Source organism: Python bivittatus, unplaced genomic scaffold (genome assembly GCF_059951505.1).
Source record: "Python bivittatus isolate LINGU-HERP-01145 unplaced genomic scaffold, Pbiv_v1 ctg000020_np1212, whole genome shotgun sequence".
Classification (NCBI taxonomy): Eukaryota; Metazoa; Chordata; class Lepidosauria; order Squamata; family Pythonidae; genus Python; species Python bivittatus.
This window is the reverse complement of record NW_028277030.1, coordinates 129062662-129077134: the sequence shown is the minus strand read 5'-3', so window position 1 is coordinate 129077134 and position 14473 is coordinate 129062662. Positions and strand designations below refer to the sequence as shown.

The 14473-nt window shown below is 38.3% G+C and overlaps 1 protein-coding gene across 4 annotated transcripts in view; it reads right to left on the bottom strand.

Annotated features, from left to right (window-relative positions):
- VRK2 (VRK serine/threonine kinase 2) overlaps positions 1 to 13344 on the bottom strand; it is a 69347-nt gene extending 56003 nt beyond the window's left edge. The window contains exons 1-8 of one of the 4 annotated variants that reach the window (XM_088149602.1): positions 13142 to 13227; positions 11444 to 11629; positions 10467 to 10607; positions 7040 to 7095; positions 3062 to 3131; positions 2720 to 2807; positions 2261 to 2369; positions 1416 to 1508 (exon numbers count right to left, since the gene is read on the bottom strand). In XM_088149602.1, the coding sequence (XP_088005728.1) occupies positions 1416 to 1508; positions 2261 to 2369; positions 2720 to 2807; positions 3062 to 3131; positions 7040 to 7095; positions 10467 to 10602 (552 nt within the window). In that variant the 5' untranslated portion in view covers positions 10603 to 10607; positions 11444 to 11629; positions 13142 to 13227. Of the gene's footprint in view, positions 1 to 1415; positions 1509 to 2260; positions 2370 to 2719; positions 2808 to 3061; positions 3132 to 7039; positions 7096 to 10466; positions 10608 to 11443; positions 11630 to 11754; positions 13049 to 13141 lie in introns of those variants that run through there. The other 3 variants (XM_007429437.4, XM_088149606.1, XM_088149598.1) reach the window with 3 other exon arrangements.
- Between the last annotated feature and the right edge of the window lie 1129 nt (positions 13345 to 14473).

The following is a 14473-nucleotide window of genomic DNA, read 5'->3' as shown; positions in this document are numbered from 1 at the left end:
AAAGGTACAAATGGATCGTGTCCAATGGGCTTAATACAAAAAACAGTGCCAGTACCTCAGAAGCAGCAGTAGTTTAACAGATTTTGTTGAGGCAATCATTTTGAAAATAGATATAATTTATTAAATATTATGCTGCAATCAGAACTGGGAATAACATGGCTGAATCTGAATCAGTCAGGATTGTTCTGTAAAGGCTACAGAAATTAATGAAGTTTGAGAGCAGCCAAATTCTTCAGTATTGTGCCTGGTATCTATTCACTACACTTATATCTTGGCTTTCCTTGATTGGTTAATTATCCCACTCTCTCTTTTTGTCCTGACAACCATCCCAACCAGTAGATTGGCTAACTGATGTCACTCATTGAGTTTCATAGTCAAGTGAAGACTTAAACCCGGGCTTCCCCTTCATTCTCCCATCTTCTGTCTACTGTATCACTTTACTTTGTACTTCATTGTATTTTCACATGAGCCAGTGCCAGAAAAGGCCCATACAGTGCCATGCCTTCTCCGGAAGAGGAGGAACTACAAGGCTAGGAAGACTCTGAAGGCCCTCATCTTCCAGAAGGCAAGTTATACAATAGTCTGCAAAGCACAGCAGACGAGCTTGGACTTGGAAGAACCTCCAACAATTTCCAGAGAAAGAAGGTGCTTAAAGTAGCAAGTTATGAGGAATCATTCAAAACAGTAAAATGTATGTTACAATATATGATGCAACAGTTCCATGTATCTAACCACACTGGAATACTATACAATAAGAAGACAGCCTTGAATCTGTGGATTCCCAACCAAACATTTTTTGTCAAAACAAAAATGTTAATTTTAAGGCAGGAATTTCCCAAACATATCAGATTGCACTATGATTTTCTTTGGCAAATCAAGTTTATTCCATAAGTCTGCCACAAGCAAAGTGCCCAGCAACCACAGATGCATTTAAAACTAGATTTGGCCACTGGCACCATCCTCTCAATTTATCAAACTATGAAAGGGATAAAGAGAACAGAAATACATTTTAAACTGGTAGAATATGCATCTTTCTATAAGCTCACTAGTGGTATATGCATCTTTCCATGTTGATTTCAATGCATCTATATGAAAAAATGAGCACATAGAGCAACTTCTTCCACATATATAAACAAGGCACCCAGCTCTTAAAGGCATGGGAGGTTCAGATGTTTTTCAAAGTTTCTGTAGCAAATCACTTCACTAAGGTAACTACAGAGAATAACAGTTTGAAAATCAGACTTGAATTTCATCTGAGTAAGAATACAAACTCTCATGCCTTCTTCTCCTTAAAAACAATGCATGCAGCTTCAGCAACAACTAAGTCTACACTGTCCTGATTTTTTGCAGAATCCAAGAACATTTATCAATGAAAAATAAAGTGTATGGAAACGGGATGCGATATATTTATTTACCTCATGTGGATTTTTGTAGCCCAAAAGTAAATTTGCTGCTTTAATATCCCCATGCACGTATTCATTTTCATGAATATATTCCAAGACATCCAGCTAGTGGGGAAGGGAAAACCATATTACAAAGGAAACCAGAATTTGTATTTATATTACAATCATCCCCAGAATATTATTTAAAGACTTAATAAGCTTTATTAAATACATGATGAAGGGAAATATTATTTTGAAGGAAAAACATATTTCTTAATCCAGAGTGAACAGGAGAAGCAAACCATTTGATTAAACATTCAGATAATGTAACACATTGGTTGAACAACCATTTAAAAGGGGTGTGGCAATTAATAGCCACAGAACCCTCTGAAATCATACCACTGAAATTTGGTGGCACGCTGCTGATAAAATGTGACTCAATTTCTTGCCAATTTTGAGTCCCATGTAATAAAAAGATAGGTAATCCATGATAGACTAAACAATCCTTTAAAGCAGTGTTGTCCAAACTTGGCCATTTTAAGATGAGTGGACTTCAACTCCCAGAATTCCCCAGCCAGCATGGCTGGCTGGGGAATTCTGGGAGTTGAAATCCACTCATCTTAAAGTGGCCAAGTTTGGACAACACTGCTTTAAACAAAAATGAAATCCAGAAGCCCAGCTCAAGTCAACCTAATTAGCTCCAAATCATTGCAGCAGTGGAAAAGAATGGAGCAAGTACTAACATCTCCTCCTTCGAGGTCTTCCTTTCAAGCATGACAAAACAAAGCTCATTTAAGAAAACACATATGCAATACAGCAGTTCAAATCCAATGGCCCACTGATCCCCATTCCAGGTTTACTGTGAGGTTCATACCCACCATCTGCATCCCAATCTGCAGAACAGTTTCCTTGTTAAACTTTCTCCCTTCTCTTTCAAAGATGGCTTGGAGATCTTCTCCTAATCTTTCCATCACCATAAATCTGTAACTAATACAGTACGACCACAAAGAAAAACAGTAAAAACATACTGCCTTACATTAAAAGTCAACAACAAAACCTAATATATATAAATGCAGTAAACTAGTTTGTTTTACTAGATTAAATAGTAATCCACCTAATGTGGCAGTGGTTCTCCAAGACCACAAGCCCAGCTCTGCTATCCAGGATCCTTTTCCTTGAATAAAAGAGCAGACTGAGTCCAAGTTCTTATGCAAAGCATATGCTTTCGCTTTGTCCTAGAGTGCTTCCCCATTCCTTTCAGGGAAGGGCAAATCAAATTCCCTACCCCAGAAAACCAATTCTTATTCAGCTCTACTGTATTGAAATGTCTTCCTTACCTTTTACCAATATGTTTGACCTGGCCAGATCCCAAGAAAACAGGAATGCCTAAAAATGTGAGTTCTTTCAGCTTCATCCATTTCTTGACTAACAAAAAGATAAACAGTAGAGGAGACAAGGTTCTTTAAAATCTCCAGCTTCTTTTTAAAACAAAACATAATTATGATTTTTTAAAACATCAGAATACAATGTTATGAAAATAAATATACACGTTAGGTACATTTGCTAAAGGTAAAACTGAAATAAAAGTTAAATCTTCACAAGCTATTATTCACAAGCTATTATTCCTGAGAAAGTATAAAGGATAGCTTGACATAAGACAGTTCTGTTGCCTGACTTACTGTGCTCTTGTTTTGCAGCTCGTTGGTAGAATTTCAGTTCAGAAAATAAGGGCCCGTTTTCAAGATATTCCTATACATGTACACATATATAAAAAAAGCCAAAACAGTTTCATGTGAATCATGTGATACATGGATCATGTGAACTGCCTTAGGATATACTGTCCATATTGGTCATTTAATGAAGTCCGTTTATCTGCTCAAAAGGTCCTTTGGCCCTTCCTAGCGATATTACAGTGAAGAGAAGCAGAGATTACCTTGGAGGAGATAGTTGGAAACCATGAGGAAAACATTTTATTTATTCATTCAATTTATTCCTTCAATTCAGTTTACATGGCCACCCATTGTTAGCTGCCCAAAGTCACTTTGGGCAGCTAACAGTAATAAAAAATCAGAAAAAAACAACAAAAAATATAAAATGAAAAGACAACTGGCAGCTGAGATTTAAAACAAAAACCATAAATACAAATATAAATATTTCAATAAAACTCATTCACAGGCTCTACTAGACACTCCAATCTCCAAGCCTGATCATTTTCCTCAATGAATAAATGAACAAGTATAATGTTTTTGACTCATTTGTTTAATTGCATTCTCTTTATCTAGCTTTAGGACTTGTGTGGAAAACAGATCACGTTTTAGGTCATATTTATGCAGAAATATTGAAAATTCAGAAGGGTTCACAAACTTTTAAGCACCACTGTACATTAGCAGCTGAAAGAAATAGGGAAGGTGCTAAGATGTGGAGCTTGACTGTGATGAAGAGAGAGAAGGACAACACACATCAGCCTTGCCCTATTCACTCCATCTGAAATCCAGAAAAACCAAGGCATTCCAGGCTTCAGTTCTGCTCAACTATGGTTAGCTTGAAAGAATTTGGCAGGAATTTGCAAAGCAAACCTTTTGTTCTAGGTTAGAAAGAAAACATTTTCCATGCTTTGTGTATACCCCTAGATGAGGATAATGCCTTCCAATGATAAATTGCAGAACTTTCAAAGAGGCATGAAATCAGAGTGATGGGAGACTTTAATTACTGAAACATCTTTTGGGAGACTAACTCTGCTAAGATGGCCCTTCTAGGAAATTCCTAACTTCTCTTGTGGCAACTGTGTCCTTCAGGTGGTGGAGAAAGGCACAAAAGAATCAGGTATCTTTAATATTAATCAGTAGGGAAGATTTCAGTACCAAGAACATTAAGGTAAACTACCCATGTAATTTTGAAATTCTTGAATTAAGAGAAACTAAAACTGTGTGTAATCAAATGCTTATCTTGGACTTCAGAAAAGCAGATTTTAATGAACTCAGCAGTGATAAGTATGATTCCAAGACAGGAGAAGCTAGCAAGAAAAGGAGCTCAAAACTGGTATGAATTCCTAAAGGAGATACTAAAACCACAATTGCAAACAATTCCAATGAGGGGAAAAAAGGAAGACAGTAAAATAAGCCAAAAACTTAATAAAGATCTGAATACAGAAAAAAGACACAAAAAAAAGGGAAACAGGACCAGGTTACAGACAAAGAATACAAACAAGTAGCCCTGAACTGTAAGGCTGGTGTCAGGAAAGCTACGCTCAGAAGACCTCAGGTTAGTAAAGAATGCAAGAGTAATAGAAAAGGTTTCTTTTGCTATGTTCAAAAGAAAGAAAAATCATCAAGACACCAGCTCTTTAATGAAAATAGTAAAATACTAACAGCTACGAAAGAAAAGGCAGAGCTGCTGAACTCCTATTTTGAGCTTGGTCCTTTCCAACAAAAAAAATACTTTACCACACAAAGAAATTGTGAAGAGCAGGATTGAAGCTGGAGACTGATAAAAATATGGAAGGGAAATACCTCTTTATTTTTAATAAGTTTCAGTCTCCAGGACCAGATGAACTGCATTACTAGAGTACTGAAGTAACTTGCTGATGTTCTGGCCAAACTTGTTTGTAATATCTTTGAGAAATTCTGGAGAAAGGCAAAGTAACAAATGTCTGAAGAACAAATTCTTCTCCTCAAAGAGGACAACTACAGAACAGTCTGTCTGACATCATACCATGGAAGATTCTAGAGCACATCATGAGAAGATCAATGGAAGCACCTTGAAAAGAAAGCACTAGCAACAAAATGTCACCATCAACTTGTCAATTAGTAAACCTTGAAAGTCTAATTTTACCTCATTTTTTGATCAATTAACTTCTTTAATAGAGTACGGAAATGCTTTAGGAATAATATGTATTTCCACAAAGCATTTGGCATCTGATTAGGAAGCTAGTTAAGTATGGATTGGATGGAAAGACAATTAAGTGGATACACAGCTGACTTGAAAATTATAGTCAAAAAGTGCTCATCAATGGTTCCTCATCAAATGGGAGAGAGATATGCCATACAAATCAATTATAGGTCTATCACTGTTCAACATTTTTGGATGAAGAAATGGAGAGAATGCTTATCAAATTTGCAGATGACACAAAATTGGATTGCAGGTAACACCCTAGAACACAGAAATGAAATTCAAAACAATCTTGAAAGGTTAGATAAATGGGATGAAAATAATCAAATGAAGTTTAATAGAGTTAAGTGCAAAGTTCTTCACTTAGGATACAAAAATCAAATACAGAGGTACAGGACAGCAGATACGTGGCTTGGTAGTAATAATTAAGAAAATGATTTTGAAATATTTTACCGCAAACAGAATATAAATCAGCAGTGAGATGTAGCTGAAGAAGAAAAAAAAAGGCAAACAGAATTTTAGTCCACATTAACAGACTAAATCATGGGAAGTAATCTTTCTACTTTATTCTATTATGGTCAGATCCCACCTTAAGTATTGTATCCAATTTTGGACACCACATTTTAAGAAGGATACAGAGAAATTGCAACAGGTTCTGAAAAGGCCAGATTAATATATAAATATTTTAAATAAATTAACACTGCACTAAGCCATATGTCTTAAGCCAAATCATTTACAAAAACTTAATAAATCAAAATTAGAGAGGTTCATGTATTATGCTAAATCTTAAACATGATGTACAAATTACAACACCCAGTTTTATACACTGCACTAAACAAAAACAAAAACACATAATGGTTTAGCACAATATGTGATTCCACAAATGTATTTGATCAAGAAAGCATACATAGAAAAGGACTCTGTGAAAGATAGGTACAAATAGTACCAATCCCCAGCTCAAGGAGGGGAGAGTTTGCATCTGGGTCCCCCAGAGAAGACCACTTTCATTAAAGGTAGCATTAATTGTTTTTTTCCAATTCAAAGAAATTTGGAAAGACATTAAGTAAAATGGTTCAAATTCTGCCCATCTGTCAGCACAGTAACTCTGCAAAAACTGAACAGAGCAGGCCCAGATTTGCTGTGGGGAAAGAAGCTGGCAAAAGAAAGATGGAATCTATAAATGGGTGGATCCGGCTGGAGGCTATGGTGGTAGCTATTTCAAAAAAAAATGTCCTCCACCTCTTTGAGTGAAACAGTCGGGAAGTGGATTGGAATATTACTGAGTACTCCGTTCTAAGTGTCATTCTTTCCTGATCATGAAATCCAGGGCAGAGCATACAGAGTCCACCTTATGTTTTCAAGTGCGCAAACTAACATATACAGATATAACACAAGGGGAGAGCTGACACACAAAAATACATTATCAACAGGCAATTACCAAGAACACAATACAGATACCTCCTATGACAACTGTTAGCAAAGGGTTTGAAAGAATTCCAGAAGCCATGCTTGTGGCTTGCACTGAATCAAGATAAGAACTAGTGCTAAGTATTCTAATCTTTCTTTTCCTTCCCTTGTTGCATCTTTTTAAGACTGTAATTCATAGAGCAAGGATTGTCTTGATTCCACCATACTCTAAGCTGCTCTGGGAGCCTTCTGTCTAAAAGAGTACAGTCACTTCAAATAAATGAAAAAATAATAAGGTGGGGAAAGCATGCATTGGATTAGAAACAATTAAAGGACAATATTTTCAAATTTATAAAAATTACCACTTTAATGACATGCACAGCATTGTCTTCTACTGGAACATCAAGACAAGGAGAAGCTGCAAGGTAAAATTAAGACAGAGAAAATTATGGAAGACTTGAGCCACTTCATCCTGAATTGAATTTTCAACTTAACAACAGGAGATACAATGTAGTTACGTTCATGAACACATTATCTTAAAAACTGAAAAAGAAGCATTTTTCTTGAACAAGAATTTGGCTATAATTGATTGAAATATTTTTTTCATTGTTTTCTTCATGAGGGGTGATAAATCTCTACCATTAATATTATGCCTGTTTTTACAAGATTCAAAGAAGTATGCCAGGAGGTCACCAGTTTGACCTCAAGTTATCCAGTGAATGCACCAGAACAGACTTGGAACCCCAGGCTTCCTCATATACATAATTTAGGGCAGCTTTTCCTAAGCTGGATGTGATTAGATACATATATTTCAGCTCTCAAAAATTTCAACCAAAGGCCATGCTGGCTGGGAATTCTGGGAGTTGAATACCTCAGATCAGGAAGATCTTTGAGGAACTCTGATTCAGAATCCAGAACTCCTATATATTAAGCCTTCTGAGCAGAAGCAAGTAGTTTCTCACCCCCAAAGTTGGCTATATCCATATTTTCCTCTCCTTATCTTACACCAATAGGAAATAGCTGGCTTCCAATAGGACTCTGAAATTCACCCCATCCTAATTAGTCCTTTTGCATAACTTTTGCCCCATGCTTCATGAAAACATGGGCAATAATGTCAAATGAAGAAGCACTAATATCCCTCCAACATGATTCACAGAAGGCCCATTCCAAGTGCATCTTCTCCAAGTATCACTTCAATCTCACCTCTTAGGACTCAACTATTACTAATTCCATTGAAGGCAAAAGGAGAAGAGGACGGCAGAGGATGAGATGGTTAGATAGCATCACTGAAGCAATGAGCATGAAACTGAGCAAACTCAGGGAGGCAGTGAAGGACAGGAAGGCCTGGCGCAATATGGTTCATGGGGTCACGAAGAGTCGGACACGACTTAATGACTAAACAACAACAACAAAAATTACTAATTCCAAGCATTTTATGATTGTCTTTCTACACATTTTCCAACCTACCTACTGCACACAACCTCATACTGTATGACAATTTTTCAAGTGCTGGCCAAAGTAATTTAGTAAACTTTGAATAAAGAATATATTAATAAAGCAGTTGAAATCCAAATCAGATTACAAAATCAGTGAAAGGGGAAGAAATTGGCTATCTTTGTTCTACTATGTTATTCCCTCATTTTGACCATATTCATTGGAAATGATGGTAGGTGTACTGCAGGACATGAGGAGGGCATCTAATGAATAACCTCTGACTGTTCACTTCAAGTCCTTTAATGCTTAATCTTTTGTTTGTTCCTCTCCCTCATTTTATGCATACAGTACTCTCTATATAAATAAACCCAAGTTTTACTTGACATGTGCAACAACTTTAATAAAAATAAACACTATACATCTGTTTCATACAGAGTTGGACATTTTTTCCAGCTAACCAAGTACTATTTATTGAAAGTGGTCTTGCTCAGCTGATAAGAAGAGAAAAAAAATCTAAGACCCTCTGCCTGCACAGCATGAGCTCTGCCATTAAGCTATGGCTTTTCCCCACAGCTTTTATTAGTTTCAACATGCAAAAGTAACATCAGAGCACACTTCTGGAGAATATTGCTTTTTTCTCCCCACACAATGATACCATGGCACCCAGAAGTCCGACAAAGTAACTTGCTGGTTTTGCTTGCCAGCTGGAACCTACAAATTTCCATGTACAACAGTTTATTTGTGTGGCAATCATCTCCTGGAATAATGGAGAAAGTGCCTGCAGTACATCTTATGGAGTCAGTTTTGCAGGCAAAGTTTACACAGAGGGAAGAGGAAAGCAGTGCCTATTGGCAATTAAATAGAATTCCCAACTCCTGTCCACAGCTGATCTCATTGCCACTGCTGGAGCTCTGGCAACAAATACTCATTTTGCAAATATGGATGGCCTCAAGAAAGTGGAGGTTTGTGTGTGAGCATGCTGCGGTTATAAAAATTTGAAGAGTAATAATTTCCTATGAGCTTTACTTATATGCTAACATCACAATATCCGCAATCTGTAGACATTCCAGGATCAGGAAGTACAAATTGTGGTTACTTTTTTTTTCAAAATTCTTTGCTACTTTTGCAAAGTAACTGCTATGAAGATGGGATTTACTTTCATGTTTTCCTTCACCTTTTGCATCAGCCTTCACTGATCAGGTGCCTTCCAGATGTGTTATGGCAACTTACAGAATTCCCATCTGATAAGCCAAGACATATAAACCAAATGAATCTGAAAAGCCTCTGGTCAAGGAGGTTTGTTTATACATTTCTCCTTTCGCAATCTCCCACTTCTTCTACTTAAACCAGTCATGAAGCTAAATCGGCTTGAAACTGATTAGTATCCAAGCTAGAGACCAAAGGAAACATCATTTTAACAACTTTCAGCTTTGTGAAAGTAAAAGTGAAGAGTATTTATATAATGTAAAATTATTTTAACCAAGGAAGGTAAAACATTCGCTGGCTTCTGCCTGGGTACCAATCCTAGTAAACTATCTAGGACTATGCATTATCTTAGCCTCTAATGTTTGCAGATAGGTATAAAGTTCTTTAATCTTGTCTGATTAACAGCTGGTATACTCCTGGTTTATACTCTTCTTCAGTCCTTAGTGCAACTGAGAGAAATAACCATAAATTGAAAACTAGGAAATCAAACTTAGTACCTGGACCTATTCACTATGAATTCTTCACAATAGCCATCTATGAAAAGCAGGGTGTGTGGGGCGTGAGGACAAAGTAAAACCAACAGAACATAATCAGTGGATTCTTTTTCATCATGAAGTACAATTATACAAAGAAATATTCAGAAATTAGGTGTTTTCATTTATTACAATATTTCATTTGGAATAACAATTTGACTGAAACTGAATCAGAAAACTGCCAGACACATTTTCATATCCAAATCAAGAATCCAAAACAGAATGGAAAACCAATAAACTACTGTAACTTTTTAAAAAAACTTCAGCTATGTGAGGTTACAGATAAAAGTAGATCCTTCCATCAGGAAAAATGTCTAATGTCAGGGATTCAGATGCAAAGATTTTGGAACCAGGCCCTTTAAATCTTAATTATTATTTTTCAGGAAAGTAGATATAGTTTTTCCTCTTTTTTGTAAAGAATTACATCACTTTTGCAGCCAAAATATAAAGTTCAACATTCACTTCTGAAGTGTCCAGTGTCCAAGATGTCACTGTGGACTTCTAGGAAGCCAAAAAAAGAAAAAAGCCAAGGGAATATATCTATTTCCTAGTTACAATGAGGAATGGTTCTAAGTAGTAAGCTCTCCCACACAAATATTTCATACATGTGTTTTACCTAAGTAGATCAAGCCAAATCCTCCATGAGCAATCATAGGCCCCAGTCTCCATTCCCGTTTTTGGGTATCCTTCAGTATTATTCCTTCTTGAAGAGGATCTGGAAGGTTGTTTTTTCTATGCTGTTTTGGAAGCATTACACCTTAACAGAAGAAATAAAAGACAATTCTTAGGAAAAGCAGCACATGTTGTTTCCCCATAGCCTTCTAATATACACTTTAAAAAACCACTGCATTATTAGAATGTGAGTTATCAGACAGACATCAGCAGGCTTACCCTCTTTGTTACATCTTAAAGTGATTCAGCTGCTGATGTAAGAAGTCCTTGCTGAATATACTTGAGAAGGGCACCTCTGGCCATAATACAATCACCTCGAGTCATGAGAAGTACAATGAGGTGGAAATGTTATAATAAATATATAATGGTGACAATTTGCCTTGTCAGTTTCAGGTGTTCAGAGTGAATCTGTCCAGATTGATGTCTTTAGCAGTAACAGCTCTGTCCTTGTAAATTGCAAGCATTTGGCTTGATTCTGCATTGTTTAATATGTTTGGTAAGGATGGATCTTCACTTGTTAGATACCTTTGGCAAGAATATAACTGCCCTCTTCAGCGTATATTTGGCTAGCTTTGTTTCTCATGTGTGAATTAAGAAAAGGCTCAGTCTTTTCTCCTTGAGACAAAAGTCTGAAAATCCCTCAAGATGATTGAAAGCGAGCATCGTGCTATATTGTCCATGATGTTTTGGGCAATATTATCAATTTGATATATTTTTCAGCTGTTTTTCTGTTTTTCTCTATGCACACAATTGCTTGCTCATACTTTAGGTGTAACTAAAGCATTTCAGATAAAAACCTTGAGTGATTTTAATACAATTCATGGTTGGTTCCAGTGCTCTAAACCCATGTTGATTAGGCTGCCAAAAGCAGCATATTGTCAGGACTTAAAGTAAGCTAACAGCAAAAAGCATATTTAATACCTTTATATGCTCTCTGCTTGGATTCTCTCCCTTATTAAGATACAGAAGGGAAAGAGGATCAGTTAACAAAAGGTGAGGGGAGACATCCTCCTTCTACTGTCATCAATCCTACACTAATGGGAGAGGTTCAGATTCCAAGATAGGTGTCAAAATCCCAAACCCAAGTTTTCAACCTTCTTTTTCATCCTGGAAAAAAAAAAAAAAGCTGAATGTTTTGCTCTCTTCATTAGCTGTATCATAACATTAAAAAAAAAAAAAAATGGGGAGGGGGCTGTTTTTCCTGCCATGGAAATAAGTGGAGAAAGACTCACCTGCTTAATGTCTGTGTGCCAGCAACTGAAAAGAAAGATACTAGACCAAGTTCACAAAAAAGGTATTGGCAATTCAAACAGAAAGAAGAACACCAGCTCTGTGAAGTGTTTGTTCTTTCATTCAAACCAGGGCAAACAAAATTAATTAATATTAAATTTAATTTAAAAGGGGACAGCAAAAACAAGATTGATTAAAGGTACGTGTTGCAACATAGTGCTCTACAGCTTCTATAGTCCCAAACCAGTATGGTTATTGTTTCAGGAATTGTTAGCTTAAAGCACTGAGATCCACCTAACACTAAAGGCAATAGGCTTTTTATATAGAATTGTTATTCGTTATTTTAATATAACTATATTTTTACTGTTTTTATTGTTTCGGATTTTAACTGTCAGCCACCCAAAGTCACCCTCTGGGGGAGATGGGTGGCATATAAATTTAATAAATAAATAAATAAAGCTGTTACTCCAGGCCACCTGGACTAGCAATTACAGAAGTGAAAATTGTGAAAAGTTGTGAGTACTTATATCCACAGTGTACTTGAACAATGATTTATACTGTATGTGACATTTTGAAATTCAAAACAAAGTTATAGGTTATTTGTACATATAACAAATATTACTTTAATTTTCTTATTTCTCAAGGATTGATTCCCCAGAATCAACATGAAAGTCATGCTTTCTCTACAACAGTCCTCCATATGAGTGAACAGATTATATTTCTACAGAGCATCCAAAAGCGGGGCTGGGGCAGCGGGTTGTACCCTTCCTATCAACTCCAACAAAAGTGGGACTGACACACGCAGCAATCCGGTGGAAGCTTCCTTTACGGCCTCTCTTTGTGGAGGACGCACATGTAGGACACGCTACTCCCAGCAATCTTAAAGCGAAGGAGAACTCATTCCCCAACTTTTCAACATCCAGAACAACAGTACCTACTACACGTAAGAAAGCACCAGAAACGCTGGAGGAACTCCTCGTGTTACAGATTTCTAAACAGGGCGGAGGAGTATTTGGGGAGGGGGCAGGTTAAAAACAATTCACTAAGCCTGAAAATAGTGAGTAGGCAGGACAGAATTAAACAGGTGACCAAGAAACCACAAATGGAACAGGGCTGGCTATGACCGGGCAGCCTCCCGTTGCTCTTCTTCCTTGACTCTCGTACTGCCGGCATCTATTACTATCGCGTCCGAAACTGCAAAAAGACAGGACAAGGGGGGAATGCGTGGAAAGGGCCGAAGCTCCTCCTTTCGGTTCGGGAACAGGAGAAGCTGAGGAAGGCACCCCACACACTTCCGAGAGAAGGAAGAGCCCTCCCCCCCCCGCCGCTAATGGCGCAAGGAGACCCATTTTCCTTCTACGCCCCCTCACATTCCGTGTCGCCACCTACCCCTGAAGAAAGGAGACCGCTCCCCCGCACGCGCTCGGCGCTGCTCTCCCTTTTCCCTTTCTCTCCCTGGGATTCCCCCGGCGCTGGCCAATCCCAAGCCCAGCCTTCGCGGCAGGCGGCCTATCATAAGGGAGCGTCCCTGCCGAGCGCCGCACAGCGCCCCGTCACGTGGCGCGGCACCCAACGCGACTCCGAAAGTTACTCGTCCGCAAATTACGGCGGGAAAAAAGCGGGACGCCGGCCGGGCGGCTGGCGACTGCTTGCGCGTTGCCTCTCCCCCAAGAGCAAGCCAATCGGAAAAGGTGGGACAGACCCCGCCTTCTTTCACTGAAGTGGATGGGGGAGGGGAGAGGGCTTGAAGAAAAGGCGGTGACGGTCCAGCGAGATGCTGAGGTGGGCGGAAAAGAGAAACAAGGGTTGCAAACCAAACCGACGGGCATTGCTTCAAATAGTTATTATTAATTATTAAACTTGTATGCCGCCGGACTCTCAATGACTCTGGGTGACTCACAACAATCAAACAAAGAAATGACAGTCAAATCAATAAAAGATAAAATGATGGCAAGCATGATGAAGCAAAGGGTCTCACTCCCCCTGGCCAAAGGCCTGAGTAAAGAGCCAGGTCTTCACAGCTCTTCTAATCAACAGCACAGCAGGGGCCATCTGGATCTGGGGTGGAGGGAACCTCATTCCAGAGAGTAGGTGCAGCTACAGAGAAGGCACTTTTCCAGGGTCCAATAGATGACATTGTTTCACTGAAGGAACCCTGAATGTGCCAACCCTGCAGGATAGAATTGGCAAGGCAGATGCTATGGGAGACAGGTGGTCCTTCTGGTAACCAGGCCCTATTCAGTGCAGGGCCTTATAGGTAACAACCAGCACCTTGAATCGCACCCAGAAGCAAACTGGCAACCAGTGCAGCTCATGAAGCAGAGGTGTTTCATGGGCATACCAAGACATGCCCATCACTGCCCATACCATTGCATTCTGGACTAATTGAAGTTTCTGGGGGGTCTTCAAGGGCAGGTCCACACAGAGTGCATTGCAATAGTCAGGTTTTGTACTTTTCAGAGTTTTTGTGCACCATACCTGTCCTGAAAATATTTTAATATGTGATTACTATATTTATATTCTAGCTTTCTTATAATTTTTTATACCTGCAACCCTGTGAAATTGAGTCAGTTGCTGCCAGTCTGTGTATATCCTGCTTCGCAGAGATTTTATAGAATAAGAGAGATGGCTCTCAAGATTGCTATCCTTCAGCCAGACTGACTTCACAGAGTTGTGAGAATTAAAAAGGGAGAATTGTATGCATAGGATGCAAAATACCAT